The 27,387-nt window shown below is 32.0% G+C and overlaps 1 protein-coding gene across 1 annotated transcript in view; it reads left to right on the forward strand.

Annotated features, from left to right (window-relative positions):
* LOC133326083 (sodium/potassium/calcium exchanger Nckx30C) overlaps positions 1-27,387 on the forward strand; it is a 151,073-nt gene that overhangs the window by 36,409 nt on the left and 87,277 nt on the right. The window contains exon 3 of the mRNA XM_061534759.1: positions 16,989-17,214. Within this exon, the coding sequence (XP_061390743.1) occupies positions 16,989-17,214 (226 nt within the window). The remainder of the gene's footprint in view (positions 1-16,988; positions 17,215-27,387) is intronic.

Genomic DNA, 27,387 nt, shown 5'->3' on the forward strand with positions numbered 1-27,387 from the left:
CTCATTCGGTAGCACATTTTTTCAATATCGGTCCACTTTTTATGATAACGCTACCGAACCTTAACGGCATTTTCTCTTTTTTATATACAAAATTTAATACAGTTTTTTCTCCATTTGTTTTAATTATTTATTAAATAATATTCAAAACATAACATAATTCTCCTTTTTAAATTTAAAAATTTAAAAACATTTTAAATTTAAAAACATGCTATCTCTTTTACACTTTCTTATTTGGTAGTTGTCGTCGTCATCGTCAACATCTTCACCTTGGTATGGGTGTTGACAGCTGAATGGCTAGGTTGTGTAGGTTTTGCAGTTTGTGGTAATTGACAAGAGTGGCAGTGGCACTGAGTTCTGCCAATGCCATTGCCACTTAATCATAGTCGATAGTTTCCCATTTGTATTTGTAGTTGTTGTGAATATATGGTAATTAAGGATAATAGACAATCGATATATATTTTTCCATAGATTACAATACAACTACACGTTGTCGATATGTGTAATTGTATTTTAAGCTATATACAAAGGGACAATGTCACAAACATCAATTTTCTGTTTGTGTTTTAAGTTTACTGTGGGGGAATTTTGTTGTTTTGACTGAAGTAGGCGAACACTACTACAACAGAAGCAGCAGCAACAACAAAAACAACTGCTACTAAGCACTTTGAAACAAGGTTAAAATAATAAATAATTTGTAAGACATGTTTGTCTACGCCCAATACAGTTGGTTGTCTGTATGTAAATGCCAATGAGTGAATGACAATGACAGCAACAACAACAACATTGAACTGTATGGATTATAAAAATTCATTAAAGGACGATTGCATGTCAAGGCCGTTGAAATGAACGCGAAAAACAAAGTTCATTGTCTGCTTAGCTTAAAATGTGAAGTGTGTGCGGGTGCAAGGGGTGGTGTTTATTTTATAAGAAATGAAACTCAAATGTTTGGTATTTGTTTTATATATACATATAAAACTAACAACATTACGAAACAATTAAATTCGAGTTAATAATAAAAAAATTTGATCGATTGCAGACAAAAATACACACAGAAAAAATTAAAATACCAGAGGTATGATATACAAATGTCGAACCTGGCGAATATCTTTTAATATTTTTAAAAACAGGCCGTATGACTTAATTACTGAATAGGCAAATTTTTTTATTAACCCAATTCTGTAGTTATTTTGAAATATGGCTACCCCTCATTTATCACTTTTTAACCAAGAAAATTGACGCAAAATAAAATTTCCTTATATAAATCGAAACTAACAAACATTCAAAGGAACCTTAAAATCATTTTTTTCCTATTTGTTATCTTATTAATTGATAGCAACCGCAAATCACCTCCACCCACCTAATTGTATTGTATATCAAAAATGTATTCATTTTTATTTCAGTTTCTCATTTTAATTGTCTTTGTTTTTTTCCGAAATTGGTCCACACATTTTCTCCCCATCATCATGGTCGTCGTCGTCGTTAACTACCAAGTTAATGAGTTTGGTTTGCCTGTCAGTCTGTCGCTCGCCCTCTTCAATGACTGAATCTTTTCCTTTTCCATGCATAATTATTAATTATTATTCCCCAATTGATGTTTACGTTATTAATGATTAATTATTATTTTTATATCATAATTAAAAACTCACTTGTGTGTGTTTTACATAATAAAATGATGACTGAGGTGGAGAGTATAACATTCATACCTTGTTACAAACAAATGTATGCAACACTCACATACACACACACGCTAATAAAATAACTAAAGGGATTCCCACATAACCAAGGCAAGGGCAAAAATAAAGGTGAACCATAAAGCAATGAAGTGTAAACGTTTTGAGTACCGGCAAAGTGAAATATAGTAGTATGTACTTTAATAACATTTTCTTGCGAACTGTGAATTTTTAAGAATTTAAACATGAGTTTTATTTGACTTTTATGAGTGTATACAAATTAATAATGGCTTGTCGCCTGGAAGTATGCAACATTTATGATGTAAATAAAAAAATATGGTATTACGAGGTTCTGATCACATGTAAACTTTACATAAAAAAATTTCAACTTTACACTGTAAAGATGATTTTTTAATAGGATTGAATGAAAATTCGAATTTGGTAGTTTTTAACTATCTTGACTGAATGTTAGTAACAGATTTAACGGAAAAAGCTATTAAAAATCGGTTTAGCATTAAAAAAAAATATTATAAGACTGAGCGAAAGAGTAAAATTTCAAAAAAATCTGTAAACATTTTTTGTATAATCCACGCTTATATTGGTACTTTAAAAAATATTATTTAAAACACAGAGGCTTATATTCATCCTCAACAGAATGTTAAAAAAATCCATGCATATAAATGTCCTCCAAAAAATAGTAAAAAAGATGATTGGCCTTCACAAAAACTGTAAATATCTTAAGCCCCTTAAAGAAAATTCTGCAAAAATCATCGACCCTTCAAAATGTCTGTAAATATCCTCGATCATTAAAAAAAATTGGCTCATAAAAGCCCTCCAAAAATATTCATTAAAAACCCTAGCATATAATGATTCTAAATTTTCTTTAAAAATAGATGCTTATATGGTTATATATATCATGGTTCATTCAACGGCGATGTTCACCGTCGACGCAAATCAGCCCATAGATCTTCCGGAGAATTTTTCTCTCAAACACTACAAGATCCATAGACAGCACGGGTAATATCAGCGCCTTGTAGAGTGTGAGTTTGGTCTGGCGAGAGGTGGTCTTGCTTTTGAATTGCTTACTCGGACCATAGTAGCATCTCTTAGTCAACACTATTATCTCCGGATTTCAAAGCTGATGTTATTAATTTTGTTTTGTTTGCGGACTCCTTCTCAATTCGTTCAAAGGTGGTTGTTACCTCTCGTAATGTTCGACCCATTATGTCGATGTCGTCGGCGTAGGCGAGTAGCATATAATGTTTGGTGTACAGAGTGCCATTTCTGTTCACATTTGTATCTCGTATGACCTTTTCCGGCAGGATGTTAAACATGTCACACGACAACAAAATTATGTCAATTCATGTTCTTATCCTTTAAGTCTTCGAGTGATTATATACAAAGTTACAAGTATAGCGTTATATGGAGGATTCCCTAAAAATTGAACCAATATTGTTCATGTTTAATAGGAACATTTTACACCCCATGAGAACCTGAAAAATGAAATTGAAGCCAATATAAATAATTTCTTTTAAAAACAATGTTTTAAGTTAAGGTTACAAATAAATAATAAACTAATTTCGGCCTGTAACACTTCGAAAACCTAATTTAACACCCTCAAGGCATATATAGTTTGTGATCAACGCTTCAGTCCATATATTAACCCCTACTACCGAATATATTTTTTATTTTATTATAAAGATAATATTAAAGCTTGATATTATACCCTCATCATATCTCCCTCTATTTACCGAAGTACATATACGTGTTGGTGGCGCTTTATGTATTTCCATGTGCGCGAGTGTTGGTAAAACAAAATTATGTTTTGTATTGCGGTCTTTGTGGTATTGTTCTTAGATTTTGAAGGTTATGATGTCAAGCTATTTTAAATGTCACAAAAATATTATGTGCAGGCAGGCATTCATTTGTATGCATTGTTCTAGCTATGTGCACTTTTTCATAAACATTTATGTTGTTTTTTTTCAAATTTTATTTTTGAAAATAAAATGCCATCCATAGCTTTTTATTTTTTTTTTCTTTTGGTGGAAAACTTTTGCTCTAATTCAAATTGTTGTTTTGGTCATGTAAGTATAAGCGACCATTGTGTTTCCTATATATATATATATGGTCATAGGACATTTTGATATCTCTTTATGATATAGTGTGTGTGTGCTATATACATATGTGTATACACTTGCCTACGTGGGCGCCTGCATTATTTAGAACACTCTATTCGTTGTGTATGACTCGAACAGCCAACAACAATTTCATGTTTATTTCAAAACCCCATAGAAATGCATCAACGTACCACCAAAACGAGCCAAACTAGGAACCATCTGTTTCAATATTTAATTGAAAACGTTGCTATGAATTCTGACACAGACACACACACGACCATTCCAAACACACAGTAGCACATGCATACACACACATACATTATTTACACAAAACAAATGGAAACAATTCCTAGTTGAAGTGGTAAACGTGCATGCGTGACCTCCTTACAATTGAACGTGTCTCCTCGTATGTGCGTGTGTCTTTGCAGGAGTGCGATTGAGTGTGTGTGTGTATATATATATATATATATATTTCCTTTAGTTTTAGTTTTTTTTTTGCTAGTTTAACATCAATAAAAATAAAGGAGAAAATTAGTTGCAAAGACCATTAATTTGTAATTTAATCGTACTGAATGAAAATTATATACATTATTACAATGACTAATCGTTCAGCTTGCGAAGGATGAAAAAAAAACAACAACAAACGTCAATGAAGGTCATTATTCGTTAATAGGCTTTCGAAGGACAACGCGATGTATGCCATTTGGGTTTGGGGGAGTAAATTAATTTGTCGTTAAATATATAATTAAATATATAAAGCGTTTCAATAAAAGTCATGGAGTAGAGATGTATAATTTCGAAGTAATTTCTTAGTTATGACAATCTCAAATGCAGACGTCATAACTATTCGTAGTATTGAACACAGCTTCATTTGACTATTAATAAGCTTGCTAAGCAGGCCATTTTTGTAGAAAATGGTAATTTAGCCGATATTAATTAGAGAAGCTGTTACGACTGACTCAAAGTCGGTTAAATTTCAGGGTTCCCACATCGTAGGAATCGGAGGAGTCTATCGGGCATGTTCTGACATTCACCTCAACGGTAGAACCATCCTACACTTGATCTTTCCATAGAATTCGTGGCCTTCCCATCAGTAGGCTCGACGCCAAAATTTACCGTCGATGCAGATCGGCCTGTAGATCATTCGGAACAAATTTCTCTGGAACACTCCAAGAGCTGTCTCATCTGCATACCCAAGTACTCATGCTTAAGATCCATATAACAGCACGGGTAGTATCAGCGCAGACTCATTCCCAATTTTTCAATGGTGGCTATTATCGCTCGAAATGTTTGATCCATAATGTCGATGTCATCGGCGTAGGCGAGTAACATATGCTGTTTGGAGTACAGAGTGTCATTTCTGTTCACCTTTGCCTCTCGTATGACCTTTTCCAATAAGATGCTAAATAGGTCACACGATAGGCTCGGTATTGACATGGCCCTGACAGGTCTTTTCCGACTTTAACTGCTGACCTTGTGCCAGTTAAAATTATCCTGCATAGTCGTATTAATTTTGCAGTAATGCCGAACATAGACATGGCTTTAAACGCCTCTGAGCGGATAGGGCTGTTGATCTCCAAAATAATATATGTGTATACTACATTAGGTCCATTGCTATAGGCTGAGGATATATGTCTATAACCAACGACAATTTCAAAATTAGAAAGCTTTCTGGTACTCGCAGTAAAATAGATAATATTTCGAAAGCTGTAGGTGGGTTTTTCCGACATTTGATTTAAGATTAAGATTTAACACACAGTGATAACCTAAAATATTAAATTAAATATACCGAATAATTTAATTCATATTGAAAAATTTTTGGTAGGGAGATTTTCTACGTAATGCTAAATTACAGCTCCCAAAATACTGATATTTTGAGGTACCGTTCAATTGGTATTAACATTAAAAAGTGGATCAGTTTTAGTAATTATAGGTAGGAAGTTTTGTGCAGTTATACGAAAGCATGGACATATATCCCTTTACACAGGAGGGAGAGGAGCCTTCATATGGGGTTTTTATGTCAAAACATTGTCATTATACACTATATCGAAAATTTCTGCAAATATGTTTTTCGCCCTCCAAGAACCTGGAATGTCAAATTATATTCAATTCGGTGGGACATAGAGACTATGTTATGAACCTATGTCGAACGTTTTTCACAAAGCTCTTTTACACTATCTAGAAGCTGGACGAAATGCTGGTAAATTAGTCAAAATATATAAAATATCACGGGACTTTTCATAAAGACTATAATCAAATATTGAAAAAAATTCCGCGACAAATATTCGAAATGTCAAATTACAGCCCCTTCGGTTGTAAATGCGGCTAAAATCATATTTTATATTATCGTTTACATTCTTATACAATCTTGTTTAAGTTTTACTATTTTTATGACAATTATAGGTTACGTACATATATGTATAGCTCGTAGGGCAAAATATTAATTAAATTTTATTCATTTTTAAACAACTTAAACTATTACAATTACAATCACTCACAAGTGACGTATCAAATCAATCAAACTAATTTGCTCAGATAGTTTTTTGTAACATTGAATAATTATTTCTTTGATGTCAAAGTGATGGGTGTATCAGGAGGTTTCTCTCAAAAATTTCTATTACTAATTGTTATTCATTTTTTTAATTTTAATATTTTCCAAAAAAACTTAGAATTTAATTAAATATATATTTTTTCAAAAATAAATCCCCTTCCATTATAATTTTTCATCAAACAATTCATAAAAAAATGGTACTTACACTATTCGGCATTTTAACTAATGATACACAACGAAAATTTTATGGGTATGTGTAGGTGAGTGTTTAGCGGGGAGGAAGAAGGCAATGCATTTTACTTGTGGTTTTCATAGATGATTTAAGTTCACATTTACAGCGAATGTTACAAATTGTGACAATCTGTGACATATTGGTTTTCAAATAGTTTTCAAACAATTTCAACACGGTTACACATACCTAAATGTATATACATATATATTATATGGGAATTCACGAGTGTGAACATTTTGTCAGATGTTGAAATGTAGAAAATAATCTAATCGAAATATTTAAATTCTGTAAAAAGTTAACAAGTATTGAAACTAGGATGTTTCTTTTAGTCACATGGGATAAGATGAATGTAATATTCACTGAGGTGCATAATGGAATATGATGAATGTAATATTAGGACCACCCATTAGGTAGGACGAAATGAATAGTTGTATATTGAAAGTACCAAAAATCGGGACTTTTATATGAGGACGAAGTTCTCATTTTTCCTTTGAGAAAAATAAATATAAATTGACAGATACTCAGGTTGGAAAATTCGATGAAGATTTTAAGCATACCGGACAAGGGTCCACGGTAAATATATCGAAGAATAGATAAAGGCATAGTTAAAAAATAAAACAATGTCTTCAAGCAAAGTGGAAGTGCTCGGAAGATGTTAATTTAAGGGCACCCCCCCCCCCCCCCCCCCCCCCAAAATTTCACGATTTTAATTTTTGAAAATGTAAAAGGCTTGTTAAGGTTTGTAACTTTGCATAATATATTTGAAAATGTAAAAAAAAATATTTACAAAATTGTTTTGTTGTTGTTTTTTGTAATTAAAGAAAAGTCCTTATTTTTGATGGCGGGTACGATAACTCCTCACTGGAACATCGGAATCCAAAAATTCCGAAATTATAATGGCGGACCTATGAAAAAATATTTTTGGCAAATCGCCGATTTTTGACCAAAATCAAGTTAAACCAGTGAGCGGAGCAGTATAGTCGGACGGGGCCGACCATATGATACCCTACACAACTTCCATGAAAATCTAACTTTCTGTTCTATATTCTGAGATTGGGCATTTTGCACTTTTTTTGCACACTTTTGACTGGCTAGAGGTCGGAAAATATTACCAATAATCAGTACAGCCCCTCTAATTACTTTTCCAGATTCCCTTCACCGTAGGTTGTGTTGTGATGTTCGGCTTTCGACTCGAAAAGTACAAATAATTAAGTTTTCGGTCCACTTCATCCGAATAATTATTATCTGATCATCACCTAAAATTTTAGGCGTTGTCCTTGACCATAACTGGAACCTCATGGAAAATTTCAAAGCGATCAGGCTATATATCCACCCTAAAGTGTGGTAATAGGTTACTAAATAATATATAAATACGTAAGCACCTGTAAATATTTAGGTGTAACTCCCGCATCCGAGTACATACGACAATATGATTGGTACCAATTTAAAGGTCAACCACTCCTCTTGGATATACTATCAACTTCTCGGGTCTATGTCCTTCAGGTCTATACGACATAGAATACATATTTTGTAATTTTTCACACAAAAATCAGGCTCCATTTGACCCGCTAAATATTGAGCGATCTTTATAAAAACAGGCATGCTTATTCTTTGGCCCGACCCCCTTCTCTATGTGAAAATTCGGTTCGGGCCATAATTGCGGCCTCTGGAGCGACCAGAAAATCAGAAAAAATACTGTTTTTGGTCAATTCCATCCCCTAAATATTAACCGATCTTTATCAAAAACAATAGGGATCTTCATTGGCCAGAATCCATCCTCCATGCAAAATGTCGTGAAGATTGGTCCATAACTGTGGCCTGTATCATGTTTACAAACTATAATGGACAGACGGGCGGACGGAGACACACATGTCTAGATCGACTCCGCTAGTCGAGATATGACGATCGGTATACTTAAAGGTGGGTCTAGGACCAATATTTCGCGGGTCTGCACAAAGCTATAATACCCTGAAAACATAGTTGTGTAGGGTATAAAAATAAAGAAGATCTTCACAGATTGGCTTTATCCTTGTTCTTACGATAGCTATACACTCACAGAGAAACGTGCAAAAATTTGGAACCGATTGGGTTATTAGTTTTTGAGTTATCGTGCCCGTCATTCGCAAAACCAATGTTTGGAGAAAAACGCGTTTAAAGTTTGAGAAGCCCTTCAGCCGTCACCTGATGCTGACACAATAAATCGGCTATATCTTCAAGAGTTTTTGAGATTTTCACTTGAAATTTTGTAGTGACATTCTAGAATTAGAGTAGATTCGAATGGGGGTTCCCCTTAAATTAGTTTTACTACCAAATAATAAGATTTTTTTTTTTTGAGCTCGGGATCATTGTTAATTTTCATATTTTATTTATTATAAAATATTTCCGATATTTCGATAAACAACCACAACTCAATTTAGTTTTATTAATTTTTATTTCAAAAATTCTGTATTTTTAATTCTTTCCAATTTCAATAGAATTTTGCATTTTTCTCTTGAACTATTTAATTTTTTTTATTAAACCAAAATATATGCCCTTTCTGAAATATTGTTGCTTGCTGCATTCCTTGTTGAATTGTTGTAATTTATGGCATTCAATAAAATTGCCCACTGCCATTAATTTTATTTTTCTTGCTTTTCATTCACCAGTGCTTAGGTTTGTGTATCCTATATTTTTGTTTGCTTGCTTTTTTCCTTTTTGGCATCCCTTTTTGCCCCGTCTCGTCATTGTACATTTGTTTGACAATATGTAGAAATGTATAAATCTATTTTGGGGAAAATAACTATCGTCAACAACTTTTTAATTAGATTTAAGGGACACAACCTATTGATAGTTATGTGGAGTGTAATTTACTACATGCAAATATCTTTATATACAAACAAACAAAAAACATAGGAAATTATTTTTGAAATTCGAAGAATGTTAATGGTATTTTGAGACAAATACAATAACAAATTAAAATATATCTAACAATAAAATAAACATGTGAACCAATGAATAATTTTTCAAAACTGCAATGCATTAGGGCCTAAAGAATATATAATGCCACAATGCCACAACTGGTTTGTAAATGATTAATTGATATAAAATAAATCTAAATAAAAATGAATTACAACTATTATCTGCGAAAACAAAATACAGTATATTGAAGAGTACAGTTATCTGAGGTCTACCCGAAACTTAGGTCCATATTTATAATTTTTCCATAGAGATTTATTAACCAATGACAATACAAAATACCGACAATACAAAATACAATTTGGTGCCCAAAATACCGAATGATGGGACGTGCCATTAAATGGGAGTTACTCAAAAAAGTGGAACAACAACTATTATTCATTTTCAACATTTTTATATGATGTTTTCCTACCCAATGGGAATACTAAAATACAGTCCAGTTGGTTGAAAAACGTACCTAAGCTTTCACCCATGTTTATAATTTTTTTTTTTTTTTTTTGTACAAAAATGTGGCACCCAATGAGAACCCAAAATATAATATTAGGCGGCAATATTTGGTTGAAAAAAAATAAAAAAGTGTCCGAAATAGCGATTAGTTACGGATACCAAATATTTTGAAATATAGACCTACTCATATTTTGGAATATAGACCTATTTTTTACAACAAACATCCTAGAAATACATGGCTAAATATATGTGGAATTTTATTGTGATCAAAATTCCACAGGACTGAATGACCAATTTATATGGTGAAGGAAAAATAAATTAGATGAACCACATATACGAAACTGCAAATAAATCTACGAGATGTTGGCCAACCTGCAGTTGGCACTTTGAATATTCAGTGTTGACACCTATATCTGTGAACGTGTTCAAGGAATGTTTTTGAGCTTCCTTTCGCCGTTTAAAATTTTGTTCATTATATCATCAGCCTTATGGCTAATGAGGGTACATAAAATGTGCAAAAATGTGTCTCATCGGAAATATTGGCAAAAATTTGTTGTAGACCCCATGTTTCTTTAGACCAAATCCATTTCAGATAATTTGGAGACGATTTACAAATGTTCGTGCGTCTGCCTGGCCGGTGCGCGAAGGGTAACCAAGTTCATCTAAACTTTGCACACCGTAATATTTCTTCCAAACATAGTTTAAGTTCGAAAATCGGTAATATCGGCCCACTCCTTTCGGTACTTCCCCTACAAAATGGTGAACATTGTCAAACTTTATATATATCCAAGCCTATATCAAGTTCGAAAATTGGTTCCATTGGTCCACTTCTCCTGGTACCTCAACCGCAAATGGTAATAATTTGCAATATTTATAAATCCAATGTCAGGCGAATGGAATGTCCGATTTGAACCAAACTTTACAAAATCTATTATCTTTACCAAGCCTAGATCAAGTCCGAAGATGGAACGCATTGAACCACTTCTTCAGGTACTTCCGCACAAATGGTCAAAATGTTTAATAATTATAAATTCAATAATAGGTGAACGGAATTTTCGATTTGAACCAAAAACTTCACAACCTATCATATTTACCAAGCCTATATCAAGTTCGATAATGGGATCCAATGATACACTCCTTCTGAAACCTCCCCCACAAAGGGTTATAAATTCTAATATTTATAAATTCAATGTTAGGCGAATGGAATGCCCGATTGGAACCAAACTTTGCACAATCTATTATCCTAACCCAGCCTAGAACAAGCACAAAGATAGGACTGATATCGTATTTGAGACAAACATATACGTTATAAAAAGCGAATAATAAAAACTGTGGTTAATTTCAAAGACCTCCACCAACCATAGTCTGAGGGTATATATCTGTCGATTTGTGGTCCCATTTAATCCCCTCAATATTAATTGATCTGATCTAATCGAATCCATAGAATGCAGTTTTTGTAATTTTTCTCACAAAAGTAAAGTCCGAACCTACATGCAAACATTCCTGACGATCGGTCCAGAATTGCGGCCTGTAGTTTGTTTAGAAATTATAAGGGACAAATGAACAGACAACCACAGCCAGATCGTCTCAGCTAGTCGCGATACGGTTGTCTAAGACCCATATTTCATGTCCTTACAAACTCTTAGGCCACAGAAATTTATAATACCTACTCAACATCGTTGTGTATGATTTCAATTCAAAGCTATTTAACATTATTTTTGAAAATTATTTCAAATTTGATATTCTATTATTCTCTGATTTTGAATGAACCGGTTACACAAATCCGCTCTTCTTCCACTTTTTCTAGAAAATTTAAATTTTGATGCAGACATGTTCAATAAGTAAAAATACGTCGATGTAATTGTTCCCACGACAGAGGGGTCTACGATCCGTAACAAGCCGAGTCTTTCTCGGCCAACGTCTGTCACCTCAGCTCATTGTGTAAAGGCAATAGGGCTACTACAACAAAAACAACATCAATTTAAAAAAAATATATATTTTTTTTGTTCTTACTTTGTTGTGATGAGTAAGGGCTCCAATCCAAATATTCGCATGTTGCTGGCTGTTTTTGGCTCTCCTGTAAAATTTTAAAATGTGGACATGACCTTTACATGTTAAGCCCGCAAAATATTGTTTGTAATCTGAGATATTCAAACTTTTTACATTTTTTTCAAAGTGCTTATTGAGCAGTTTCCTTTGGAATTAGGCCGAACAATCGAAATTAGTTACTCTAATCGAAAATTCAGAAAAATATCTAAAAACTCTTTGTAGTCGTTTGTTCTCATAGTTCCATTAAATTACACATTAATATATAATATCTATTTTTTAAATACTTACTTTTATACATATATACATTTTTAAATGTTTGTAATTATTTTTATTGATTTTCGCCCTTGAATATAACACCTCAAAAACAATTATTATTTTAAATAAGTTTTCATAAAACATTACATTTTTGTTATCACATCAAAAATTCAAAAAAAGAATCATTCATTCTTCGCTTGCTATTCTTCATCCATTTACAAAAACATAAAATAATAATTAAACACATTCCTTTTATTTCGAAAAAATATATTTAAAATTTTGTTGTTAATATTTTAAAAAATATCTAATTGTGCTGCCATATATTAAAATCATATACATAAATAAATAAACAATATATATTTATATAAAGCTTGTTTATAATTCCGGTGCATTTTTGCTATACAACAACAAAAAACAAACTCACAATAGAATCTTTTATTGATGGTGGAATAAAAACCTGCAGGAACTCTTCCATATATCTTATCCTTTCAATATATAAACTATATTTCTTATTGAATATAGTATCCACCTATGAAAGATTCCATTGCATTCTCATTCAATGTCTAATTAAGTTTTTTTGATTTTCCATAAAAAAACAACAACAGAAACTTTCAAGTCTATTTTTAATGCTTTAATATAATTCTCTTTTTTACAGACTCAATACAAAAACAAAATAATAAGAAACTAAAAAAAGCTTGACGGCAAACAGTTCGTACGCTCGCTCGCTAACTATATAATTTTCACTAGAGCTTGTATAGTTATTTTTTAGTTTTTTATATTTTATTTTCAAATTTCCTTTTTCCGTTCCGTTACCTAATTTTTTTGTTTATTTCTGTGTTCCTCTGTTTTAGAAATTTTCAAATCCCTTTGAAAAAAAACAAAATACTTTGAAAATAAAGAAAAAAACACACGTTAAATGGATGAAATGAATTATCTTAAGAGTAAAAAAATTAAAATAATAATAACTAAAAAATACAACAAAAACTTCCCACTGCGCTTCTATATATTTAACAAAAAAGAAATGAAATACTTTTTTTCTATTAACCAGAAACAAAAATATTATTTTTTATGAAAACAAATTTTTTCTCTCTTTAACTCTACGTATTTCGTATATAACAATTTTTATTTATTTTCTTTAACCTTGTGTGAAAAAAAACTGAGAAAAAAACTAATACAAATTTCTTTAAGTTTCTACTTCAAAGCTTTTTGATGTGTTTTTGGTTGTTGGAAATTTTTTTTTATCAGTTTCATACACCATCCCCTTGCCAATGTTTGGTTTCTGGATAAATGTGTGTGTGTGTTTTAAATGGATTTTTTGTTTTATTTTTGGTTTTACTTGATTTCTATTTCTAACTACCTGGCGTCCCATTTTATTTTTAATTTTTATTATAAACTATGGTGGTCCAATATGACAAAAAAGTGCAAAAAATTATATGTATGTTGCATTGAGGCTTTAATTCTGTTGCCACACCACTCCACACACTCTAGCCACTATGCTACAATTAGTTCCACCTTCAATGCTTCCTATCGTATTTGGTAACTTCTTGTGGTAAAGTTTCACCTGAAACAAAAAAACAGTTTTTTGTTGCTAGTTTCCTCTTTTTGGCATAATTACAAATAAATTTTTGCAACCACTTCAAAAAAAACTACAATAAATTTATTTATTTTTTTTTTATTTTCTAATCCACCAAACCTCAAAAACAAAAGTTTCCCAAAAACCTAAACATTTTTTAAATAAAAAAACTTACAAAAATATGTAATGCTTTATTTGTTCTCACTCACCGAAAACTACAAAAAACAACAACAATCAACAACTACAACAAAAAAATTGCAAAGCTTTCAAAGCAAATAATTATATTTTTATTTGAATTATTGTTATAATTTTATTTGTTTTACTTTTTGTTTAATATATTTTCAAATATAATTGGCACTATAGGATGTGATTTTGTGTTATGTAATTAAATGTTAGGTATTATATATTTTGTTTAATATAAGAACAATGAAAATTGTGTGTAATAAAACAAGAACCGTAGATACTAATAATAACAACATTAAAAATAATTAAATCTCAAAATTTGTCCATGGTTCATATACTGCAAAAATATAATTTTTAAATATCTAACAACTTAGTAAAATAAACTAACAAATATTTTATAAAATTTATAATGTGAAGCCCTGCATTACCTACATATAGCCATATTACTTGGATGATGATGTTAAAACCATCAACAAATATGTATCTGCATTTTCTGAGAAGATATTTGTTTTTACCATTCAAGGCTTGGGCTATGTCAAAACATAGACCGATATATGCCATTTTGTATAAATCTTTGTAAAAGAATAACAAACAAAAATAAAAATTACGTCTATTTCATACGCTAAATAGCACAGATCTTCGCCGAGAAATACAGATTTCGTCTTTGAACATAAGCGGAACTTCACGCAAACTTTCAAAGTCATCGACGGAATATTTGCGACCTCTTGTGAGTGAACTCAAAGTTTCTGCGGATCTATATTCCGAGCCTGTGTAATATTTCGCGATATTTTCACTCTCTTAACCGATTAGAAGTCAACAGCTCCTCTGCGGCATCTTTAAATTAAGATTTAAATTTGGTAATTTTACACAAACAAATTTTGGTTCCTTTGAACCCTTTATAAATATGACAGTCATCCGAATTGATTGGTCCTCATGGTTCCTCATGGAAAATTTGTGATGTTCGAATTATAATTGTGGCGTCTAGAGTGACTATAAAACAGACAAAAATATAGCTTTTGGTCAACAGCATCCCCTAAATATTAACTCCAAAAATAGTGCGGGTCTTCCTTGGCCAGAACCCGTCCTACATGCATTTTCGTGACGATTGGAACATAACTGTGGCCTGTATCGTGTTTACAAAATATAATGGACAGAGGGATGAACGGAGTCACATGTCTAGATGGACTCAGGTAGTCAATAGTATACCAAAAGTTGGGTCTGGGACCAATATTACGTGGCGTTACAAACTCTTGGGGTCACACAAAGCTATAATACCCTGAGAACATAGCTGTGTAGGATAATATTACGAACTCAAGTTCTGGAAAAAACTTAAATTAATAAAATATTAATTAAAATGCATAAAATAATATATAGGAATAAAAAAATAAAAATATTAGATCGGTAATTTGGGGGTTGCGTAATAAATAGATAGTAAGACTTCTAACCGATGAATCCCGGATTCAAATCCACCCAGTGGAGGAAAGGCTATTTAAATGTCGGTTTCGAATGTTTTTCAAAAGAATCGTGCATCCCACTCCAGGTGGATGCTTCCGAAGTCCTCTGATATTCTAAAACCCCTAATTTGCATTAACACAAGAGGATAGTACAATGAATGCCAGGAAATAGCGCCACACAGACAACACTAAATAAGCAATGTCCCCAACCACTGGGATGAGTCCCAAATTCGAATCCCACCAGATAAGGAATAATTATTTTAATATGTTTTTCGAATGATTTAAAAAAAAGAATCATGTATCCCGTTCCAGATAAAATTCATCCGAATTCCTCTGAATTCCCAAAACTCAGCACAAATCATTCTCGTCTTATTTTTTTTATGCTATGCCAATTTTCCTGCAAATCGAAAGAAATGTAGGGGCTTTGGTACATCATTTACATAAAATCGAACGAAAATATATATGGGAGCTATATCTAAATCTGAACCGATTTTCACCAATTTCAATAGGGTTCGTCCTGAAGTCCAATAAATGAGCTGCACCAAATCTTATTAAAATCGGATTATAAATTCGACCTGTACTTTGTTTACAATTTAACATCAACAGACGGACAGACATGCATAAATCGACTCAGAAAGTGATTCTATGCATATTCTCAAAAGGAACTATGGTTATATCTCATTTCGGTTTGCATGTTACATACATATGCACAAAGACATAATACCCTGCATCACAGCATAAAATGTAAAAAAAAGGGTTTCTTTAAAAAATTACAGCCTATTCCAAATATATATATCAAATAAATTTAAAAAAATATATAATGTATAATGTCAATGTCAACGAAAAATTTTGTTTTAACACAGCGTCAAAGATTTCGATATGTCAGACAACTGAATATTAAAAATATACCCTAAAATATACACAATTTTCATTGTTCTATCCGATTATATTTTATTTTTCTCTTAATTTAATAAGAACAAAAGTAGGATATATTTTCTGGTTACATTTTTAGTTCTTTTATTTTCTTATTAATACTAAGCCAAGTAACTAAATATTTAATAACATAATCTCTTACTTTTCTCTTCTTTTTTGCCTCAATTTTCTTCTTTCTTGTTTTCGCTGTCTATCTCTGTGTCTACTCCTCTTTCTCTCTCTCAATCTCTCTCTTTCTCTCATCACTACTGATAACACTTATGTATAATTTATTTTTATCATTTTTTAATTTCCATGTTCATATATATTGTTTGTGTGTATGTATGTATGTATATATGTGTGTCTGTGTATTAATAATATATCAACGTGTGCGTGCGACACATAACATATTCATCACACGGCTGTTAATAATCATGTTCATATTTTTTTACAATCATGATGTTTTTTTTTGTTTCTCCCCTCTTTCTTGTTTTTTACCTTTCTCTTGTTCTTTCTTTTTCTTTCTCTCTCTCGCTCTCGTCTCCAAACGTTTTTTCTTCATCCCACTGTATCTCTCCCCTCTTAAAAAGGGCAATGCCGCCAATTCTTCGGAAACATCAATGGCCACACAGCCTGGTGGTTCGATGACATCGAGAGCTGCATCGGAAACACGCTCGGGACCGCCCGGTTCCAGTAGTGGTGCTGGCACTACAGGTAATAGCAGTGGTGGAAATGCAAGTACTACACAGACTGGTGCAAAATTTCGTCATGGCCTATTGCAGCTTATGATTCACACAATAGATCCGCTACATGATGGTGAGTTCATGATGTTTCCATAGTGATGTTGCACTATCCCCTCACTAACACACACCGACACATAAACACCTCCCACACACCCACACACACATACACTCACAATTTCCTTCCCAACCAAAAACACAGACACATACACGCCAAAATATACACTTTCAATTTTTTTGTCTATGGCTTTGTTGATCACCCAACACCACCACATAAATCACACATTTCAAAAAAAAAAATAATCCCATAATTTTCCCTGTATTCCCAAATTATCCTCTCTCGCTCTAACCATATCAACCATGCCAAATTGTTATTCATATTCAGTTTCATAAAAGCTCTCCCTCTCTCTCACACATTTTGTTCAGATAACAACAAAGACCAAAAAACCCAATACCAATGCGTTTTTAAAATTCTTGTTCCATTTTTTTTAAATTAGTAAAACCAAAAAATATTATACAAAGAAAAGAGCTTATTTTCAATTCAATATTAAAAACAAAAACTTGTTTGTGCTTTTTATTCCTTTCCAAAAGAAAAGTTAAAGAAATTAAAAAAAACATACAAAATAATTAACCATCATTTTTATTAAAAGAACAAAAGCTTTTAGTGTTACCCTTATCATTTGCCTTAATTTTTTTTTCATTTTAAGTTTTCTTTTGCAAGACGAATTGGAAAATTTATATACAAAAAAATATAAATAATTGCTTGTTAAATGTTTATAAATTTATAAAAAAAATAAATGAAACAAATCATAACAATATTAAAAAATTATATGCAGGGTGATTAACCTATTTTGAATGAAATGCTACATACAATTCTATACAACGTGAAACTTTAAAGTTCGTTTCCTCAATTTATATTGAAAAATGTTAAAAAAAAATATAAAATATTTCAAATAAAATATAATTAATTCAATGAGAACTGAATATAATAAATATATCGTACACTACTCTGATTTATGGGAATTGAGAGTTATTGGTGTCCAAACATTGATTTAAATCATGTTTGAAGGTTGGGGAATATTAGTCCCCATCCAATTAGTACCTCCCTCCTAACATGGTCAAACTGAAGAAGAAACCAGTGAGCCGAGTAGTATAGTCGGATGGGTACGTCCATAAGATACCCACATACAGAACTATCACTGAGCATTATCTAACTGCGGATCTATATTTCGAATCTGGACGATATTTCGCAGTTTTTGCACCATCCAGTGTGATAATAGTAATACTAAACGATACTAAAATATATAGATCCCTAAACATAGTTTAGTATTTCTCTCATATACGTCTTCTACCATCAATAAAAATGGTATTAAATTAAAGGTCAATAGATCCTATTTCATACACTAGTAATTTTTCTGGGCCATGTTTTTAACTGAGTGAAAGTACTAAAAAAAATCAATTCAATTCTACACACAAAAGTCTTTGGATCCTCTAAATAATCTGTCCATATTTAGCGAATTCTCAAAACAGCCATTAGTTGATCAGATCACATTCGAAGTGTAAAATTTATTACCTCTGCAGCGACTGGATAAAAATATAGTTATCAGTTCATTTCATATCCTAAATATATTCTGACTAGGACCGAAAACTTCACCTAAAATAAGAGCGATCAACGTGATATTTTCGCATCTAATGCGGTAATAGTAATACTGAACAATATCGGAATACGTAGATACATTTAAATATTCATTTAGTTAGGTGGATCGAGGCAGAACATTTGTTCCATTAGTCGAGCTTAGAAAAGATATCCTAGCGTGTCGACCTTGTGCGCCGTTTCAATTTCTTCAAAGGTGACTGTTAGCGCTCTCAATGTTCGACCAATTATGTCGATGCCATCGGCGTAGGCGAGTAACAGAGTGTAATTTCTGTTCGTATGACCTTTTCCAGCAGGTTACTAAAAAGGTCACACGATAGGCTGTCACCTCGTTTGAACCCTCGTTCGGTATTAAATGGCTCCGATAGGTCCTTTTCAACTATAACTGCTGACCTTGTGACAGTTAAAGACATCCTCCATAACTGTATTAATTTCGCAGGAATGCCGAACGCAGACATGGCTTTGAATTCAGTTTTATAGTCGACGAATAGATGGAATGTGTCGACGTGTTTTCCATGGGACAGTCCCATTTTTGGGCACGGGACACGATTCTAAAATTCCAATCATTGGATATGTATTCCTCTACCCAAATTGTCCTCCTGACTAGCAACTGACCACAGGTCTTGAATAGTTTGGTTTGTAGCCCATGATTTATTATTCTTCAGCCGATTGATTGCTATCCAAATATTATTGTGGCTATTTTTTACACTCTATACCATCATCTTTTATTGGTTCTGGAGTGTCTTCTACACCCCCACTATTTGAAGCTTTGCAAATGCTCCTTTCAGATACTCAGTACGTTATCTGTATCTGTAACAATGTGTGCACATTCCAAATGCAGATTCGCAGATCGTGTTCCTTAAAAAGTTTGCGGGAGTAGTCGGTCTTTTGTAAGATATCTAAGTCTAAGAGTCATTTATTAGATCTTCTATACTCCCACCGATTTTCTATAAAACATGAAGGTTATCTATGAAATTGTTAGAGCTGATGTAGCTTCTTTAATGACAGCACCTAATTTTTTTGTTCAAACTAAGATCTTATATAACAACTTAATTTCTATTATAAGAATTTCAAGTCTTCTATAAAATGGTCAAATCCTCTATAAAAACTTCAAGTCTTCTAAAAATATTCAAATATTCTATAATAACTGTAAAAACCTTTAAATAAAACTTGTATAGTATTTTTATGTTTCCTATGATACCACTATGTCTTCTTTGTTTATTTAATAAACATTTTTTTCAAGTGTAAGATATTATATTCAGCTCTAGGCAACTTCAATAATTTATATTTCTTCATACATAACAACTTTAAAGTTTCAAATTTCTAAAAAAAACAAAACAAAAACAACTATAATTTCAAGCTCTTTTCAATGACAAAACTATAATGAAACAAAAAACTAAAAGCATGAAACAAAATCTGCTTAACAAAATCAAAAAATAACTAACACCAAATCTTTCATATTTTGCCATTTTTAGAAAGCACTATAACGCTCACATTGCTTTCAAGCGTCTTATCATTCAAGTTGAAACACGAAAAAAGCAAAAACTAAACTTCAAATGCTTAATAAAAAAATGAAAACAAAACCACTCAAAAAATTCACTCATTTTGCAGTGATCATCACAACTATTTGTTTATTCTCTCTTGAAAAGAAAAAAATTCAAATGACAATCTATCGCTCGCACCTTTTGACACAAATTTTCAAACAATGACAATTTTTGAAAAAAAAAGCAATAAAAACAAAATGTACAAAAGAGACACAATTCCTCCCCCACCCTCAAAAATTCACTTTAACCACTATAAATATAAAAATAATTGTAAAAAAGAAATACAACACTTATCCCACAGATTATACCAACCTCCCTTGAGCCCTTTTTTAAACAAACTTCCTCCCAAACCGTCCTCAACCCCCTTTTAAATATAAATAACAAAAACCTATATATTGTCTCCCTATATATATAAAAAATATTTTTATTTATATATAAATCTCTATAAATATACATTTATATATAATATAAAAACAAGACTACCTCTATCCGAATTCTATCTCTCAGTAGTTTCAGTGTTTGTACGTGCGTTCCTTTTTGATTTGAGAATTAAATTTTATAAAAAAAACAAAAACAAAAAACGTTGAAAATTAAATCTAAATTATTTACACACAAAAAAATAAAACAAAATGTTTATATATATAATTTTTTTTTGTTAAAATAAAACTCTTGAAGAAAAATAAATCCAAAACTAATGGAAATAGTAAAAGTTTTGTTTAAAGACTGCCGCAAATCACCCTGTATATAAAAGTATAATAAAAAATAATAATTTATATAATATTTTTAGTTTAAATTTTATTTTATTTTAATTTAGTTTTCTACGAAAGGTTGTATACATAACACATGGACAGTAAAATCTGAAGGGTTACAAACAAGTGTGGACTTATACCTTACTGTATCTATAAGAATCTTATATCTATTTTGAAAAATTTGCCTATGAGACCTCTGATCGTCTTTAAGATCTGAATATCGTCTACAAAACTTATTGGTTTTCCGTAAGGCATATGGACTTTCTATAAGGCAACAAGACCTGCAGGTCTTCTATAAAACCCTGTGACCCTCTATTAGACTTTTTTACTTTTATATGGCATTTTATACTACAATAGATCTTCTATAAGATCCTTGGTCTTCTTTAAGACCCTTTGTCTTCTATTAGATCCCTAGTCTTATATAACATTCCTAGGACCCTATGGGTACATAAAGACCAATTGGTCTCCATAAAGGCCTGTAGCCTCTATATAGACCAATTGGTCTCTATAAAGATCTACGGTCTCTATATAGACCAATTGGTCTCTATAAAGATCTGTAGTCTCTATATAGACCTGTGGTCTCTAAATTGACCAATGTAGAACGACCTGTGGTCTCTATATAGACCTGTGGTGTCTATAAAAACCTGTGGTCTCTATATAGACCAATTGGTCTATATATATACGACAAGTAGGTTAGGTCTTCTATAAGACCTTTAGTCCTTCTAGAAGAGATATTTACATCTTATATGCACTCTTCAGATCAGATCGTTAGAGATTCTATAAAATATTTACAGCTTCTTTGGACCTTTAATGCTGCTATAAAATCATTGGATTTCTTATAACATTCTTAGATCTATTTTATACGAATTTTAGGTTGTCTAAATAGATATTAAAGTCTTGTTTAAAATAATCTTATTTCTCGTTCTTAGGTCTTCTATATGACCTGTATGTCTTCCTTATAACTTCAAAGTTTTCTATATTTATTTTTGATAGTATATCCATCCATTTATTTTGGTCCGATCCGGAAAGAATTGCTTCCAAAAAAACTATTCCGAAAAATTATTCGGTTCTAAGACCAGTTCCATTCTTCATCTAACACCTATTTATACCCTTCACCACACTGTGGTACAGGGTATTATGTCTTTGTGCATATGTTTGTAACAGGCAAAAATAATCGAGATAGACCCATGGTTCCTTTTGAGAATATGCATAGAATCACTTTCTGAGTCGATTTATACATGTCCGTCTGTCCGTCCGTCTGTCCATTATTTTTGTTAACAAAGTACAGGTCGCATTTATGATCCGATTTGGATGAAATTTGGCACAGGTCACTTAATTGGCCCAAGGACGAACCCTATCGAAATTGTAGAAAATCGGTCCACGTTTAAGCATAGCTTCCATATAAGGGTACCCCCAATTGTTCGGTATTTTGAGGTTCTTGAGCGCGTTTTTTAACTGAATTCGCTGAAATTTGGTACTTTGAGTTCTTATTGGGTAGCAAATCTCTCTACCAAAAATTATAAATAAAGGTCAATTTTTTCGGATAGCCCCCATATAAGATTACCCCCAATTTTCGGTATTTTGGGGATTTTGATCGCATTTTTCGACCGAATTCGCTGAAATTTAGTACTTTGTGTTCTTATTGGGTAACAAATCTCCCTAACAAAAATTATAAATAAAGGTCAATTTTTTCGGATAGCCCCCATATAAGCCTACACCCAAATTTTCGGTATTTTGAGGTTCTTGAGCGCGTTTTTAACTGAATTCGCTGAAATTTGGTACTTTGAGAGCAAAAATTATAAATAAAGGCGTTTTGGCTCGTTTTATAACTGAATTCTTTGAAATGTTTTTTTGGTACCAAATTACTCCACTAAAAATTATAAATATAGGTCCAGGGGTCCCCATATAAGGGTACCCCCAAATTTTTGGTATTTTGGGGGTTCTGATCATATTTTTCGACCAAATTGACTGTAATTTAGTACGTCGAGTTCTTATTAGGTAGTACATCTCTTCACTATAAATTATAAATATTGGTCAATTTTTTCTGGTAGCCCCCAGGTTTTGAGGTTCTTGGACCCAATTCTTTTTTCTGGTACAGGGTATTATGTCTTTGTTTGTAAGAGGAAAAGGAAACGAGACAGACACATGGTTCCGTTTGAGAATATGCATAGAATCACTTTTTGAGTCGATTTAAGCACGAAATTTGGCACAGCGTAACAAATTAGGTCTTGAATGATGTGTGTTAAGTTTCCTGAATCCTGAAGATCTGACCAAATGAACAATTTAGTATCGGTTGCAGAATGACCTGTTTATGGTTCCAATTTCATTTTACTGGTGCTTTAAAAATGCGACGTCTGTTAGGATTCATCTGTTGAATATACTCAAAGTGGTGAAGGGTATCATATAGTCGGCCCCGTCCGACTTTACTACTTTCCTTACTGGTTTTTCATTCGTTCATTTCGACTGCAGCAATATGTGTTAGATTAGCCGAATTGTTGTGAAAGATAGAGGTTGCTCAAATGTACTGTCCATGTGTTATTACAGAAAATGAATTTCCCCTAAAATTTTCAAATTGTATGAACAATGCTCTGATTTTTTCCACCCAAACCTCTTATAAATACTTTGCTCCCGCCCCCCAAAAACTCCTTATATGGAAATGTTTGTGGTTTGTGTTATAAAATTAATTGTTGAGTTCGTTGGTTGCGTTATTTGTTCTCGAAATCGTTTTTGTTATACATATTTGAAAAATATTTATTTTCAATAAAAAATTCGCTTTTTGTTTTTATTAAATACAGAAAATTATGTAATAATTTCAAATTAATTTTGTTTAAATATCTGCATAAATAAATATATATATATAATACACAATAAACATTATATATCCGTATATATATTTTAGAAAATACATATCATATATAAATAATATTTGTGTTGTTATGTTGTCAGTTTGGAGTTACATTTATATAAATATATATACATAATATAATGTGTCGTTTTATTAATATTATTTTTTTTTTTTTTTTATATTAAAATATAAATACATTATATAACAATATAAAAATTTTAGTTTAAAAATTTGATATTTTAAATATAAAGTGGTGTTTCTTAAATATACTATAGAAAACTTTAAAATAATTGTATATATACACAGAAATATTGAAAAATACAATGATAAAATTAGTATAACCTGTATGGGTATTTTTAATAACCTTTATTGGCGACGCCTATAAATATGCAACAAGAAATTAATATATCAGAGTATACCTATAATACAGCTGGTTTACTACTTACCAAATGTTCCGAAGTGAAAACAAATGTATTTACATGGGTATACGAATAATATTTTATAGTAATAAACTGAAATATAAAAATTACCTAAATTTTGGCAATATTTCCCATTTCCAAGACATTTGAAATAATATTTCTCGAAATCCTTGCATTTTAGGTATACAGTGTCTTTCGCAATATTACTGATATAAATGTGAGAAATACTTGTGTCTAATACGTTTCACTTCAGTCAATTTCTCTAAAGGGGTCTTTTCGGTCCCTTTTTTTCAGAAATGATTGAAAACTTATTTCAAACGGGTTTATAGCAGGTCAGAATATTTTACAAAAGCCTAAACCGCAAAAAATCTTCAAAATGTGAACACTCATTTTAGGCTTAAAATCGATCTTAATCGGAGTTGGTACAATTTTTTCCCACTAGATGTCCTTTTAGAAGGATGATATGCGAAACAAAAATATTTCCCATCAAATTTTAGTACAAGTCACTGAACAAGAATAATCGGTATATATAACATATATAACGAATATATAGACGTAAATTTTTGAACAAAACATTCAAAAAATATTAGAATTTTTTTCCATAGAAATTTAACAATATTTTTTTCAACAAATTGTACGAAAACAGCATGAAACTTCATTTTCCGAAGTATTTTACGTTGAATTTCATTGTGTAGAATTCCGGACATTGACAACACGCTCTGAACGCTATTCATAAAATATTTGAATTATTTTTTCTGTGTGGTAGTGGTAATGGTGGTGAGGTTTGACACTCAATGAGAATCCAAAAAATCAATGTATATCCAATTCGGTTAAAAAACGTTCCCAAATTATGGATTTTCGGCTGGATTTTTGTGGATCTCAGCGAAATTGGACTCTCCATATTAATATGTTTTCTTCTAATTCCACATAAATTTCCTAAATTTGTTTCTCTTTAACAATTTTCTAATGTTTCTATTCCCTCACGTTGTCATTCGTTTGCAAGGACATTAAAAATTAAATTTAAATTAATTAACAAACAACAAAACTATTATATTTAAACATAATATGTTATGTAGTTGTTATGTTTAACCATATAAACAACAATCGCACAAACTCATTGCCTTGTCCATGGCAACCGAAACACACATAAAGGGAAACTAACCAAAATGTTGTTCAAAAACCAAACACAAACTAATCTACTACCCACGAACTAGGAGAATTTTTTTTTTGTGCTGTAAAATGAGAAACCACAATTCTATGTGCACCGCGTAATAGTGTTGATGCTAGCCCGAGAAAGGAAGGATGTGTTTTGGTTTTGTAATATCCTTCCCAACACACACGGAAACACAAACACATCATGTAGCATCAATGTGTTAACAACCAAACCAGACAAAATTATGAAAGAGCCCAAGAAGTCTTTGCTGCTGCCATAATGTCAAAATGACACTATGACCAAGGGAATCTTTATAATAACTACTACCAAGCCGAACTCAAGTTAGCCACAGCAATGTTTAATACCACTCATAGTTATGAGGAATGTTTTCAATGGTAAAAGTGGGGGGAGCGGATTGGGGACAGGGGAGTTATGTCCACATTGCTGGCAAATGACTTTGTAACCATAGACCACATTATACGTACACTCAGCCACTCACACACACTCACATATTTGCTTAAAAATTCTTATCAAAGTAATCGAGAGAACGTAAATAACTTTATATGAAACTATGGTTGCTGTAAAATACTCCTCATCACTATCATCGTCAACATCAGGAGCTGTATGTATAGATGTATGTGTGTGTGTGTGACATGACTGTTTTTTGTGGCTCCCAACTTGTTCCCCACTTTTCCGTTGGCTATCAAGTGTAGGTTGTTGGCATGGTTAAATACTTGTGCGGCTCGGTTGGCTCATGTGATGGGTGTGGACAACGTTTAACAACGTCATCATCTTGATTAACCTTAACTCAATGGCAACAGACGCCCCACAGCAGCAGCACAGGACAACGGAACACACACACATTCACTCACGCATTTCATCTCACAATGTGTTACAAAAATTGTCCAGGGACTTAACGTGTCGTTTACATGTGTTCTTTCCAGTATAATATCGTTACGAATGGTATGGAGGTCATTGGAGAGAAAAAGAAGAGGTAGAAAAAAGTAGCACAAAAAAAGCATGGAAAATCACACAAAAGCACATAACTACTGAAACACTACCAATGACAAGGATACCAAATAAAAAACCCCCCATTGTAACATAATTGTATTTGGGAAAACGAAAGAAAACAAGGACACACATAGGTATAAAAAACAGCAAAAAAATGTGTGTGTTTAAAAGGATTGTTGTCGAACGGATGTAAACGACCAACAGACGTACAGCAATTCATTCACGCATATAACCAATGTATTTATATACATATGTCTGTGTGTATGTATAGATAATTGTTGAAGTGGAAAAAAAGGGGAGAAAAAGTTTAAATATTAACTGATAGTGTGGTCGAATATGGAATATCCTACCAAACAAAGTATGTCATGGAGTATATAGGAGACCAATAGGAGATAGTCTATATACATATATATATATATATATATATTTCGGTATTAGGCCTTAAGATTCTTTGGAAAAGTTTGAGTCGATTGTTCCAAACTCTGTAAATCATGTTGAAGGAAAGGAAATACCGGTCCCCATGAGCAGCACTTTGATACTACATAAATGTACCTCATGGAATTATTTGTTTTAGACCTCATGTTTCTTTGGACCAAATCCGTTTCACACAATTTGGAATCAATTTACAAATGTCAGTCCGTTTACAGCCTAATATTTTTACAAAGCCTGTATATTGTTGAAATGTGCGACTTATCGGCGCATTCCTTCTAGTACCTTTTATAAAGTCAATATTAAGCGAATGGAATGTCTGATTTGTCAGAATGCCTTTACACATCGTAGTGTCTTTACAGAAAGTGTCAATATTTTGAAAATTTGTTAATTCAATACCAAACGAAGGGAATGTACTACTTTATCAAACTTTTCAAATCGTAAT

This window comes from Musca vetustissima, unplaced genomic scaffold (assembly GCF_032173495.1).
Source record: "Musca vetustissima isolate MV318-11 ecotype Yass unplaced genomic scaffold, APGP_CSIRO_Mvet_v1 utg12302, whole genome shotgun sequence".
Taxonomy (NCBI): Eukaryota; Metazoa; Arthropoda; class Insecta; order Diptera; family Muscidae; genus Musca; species Musca vetustissima.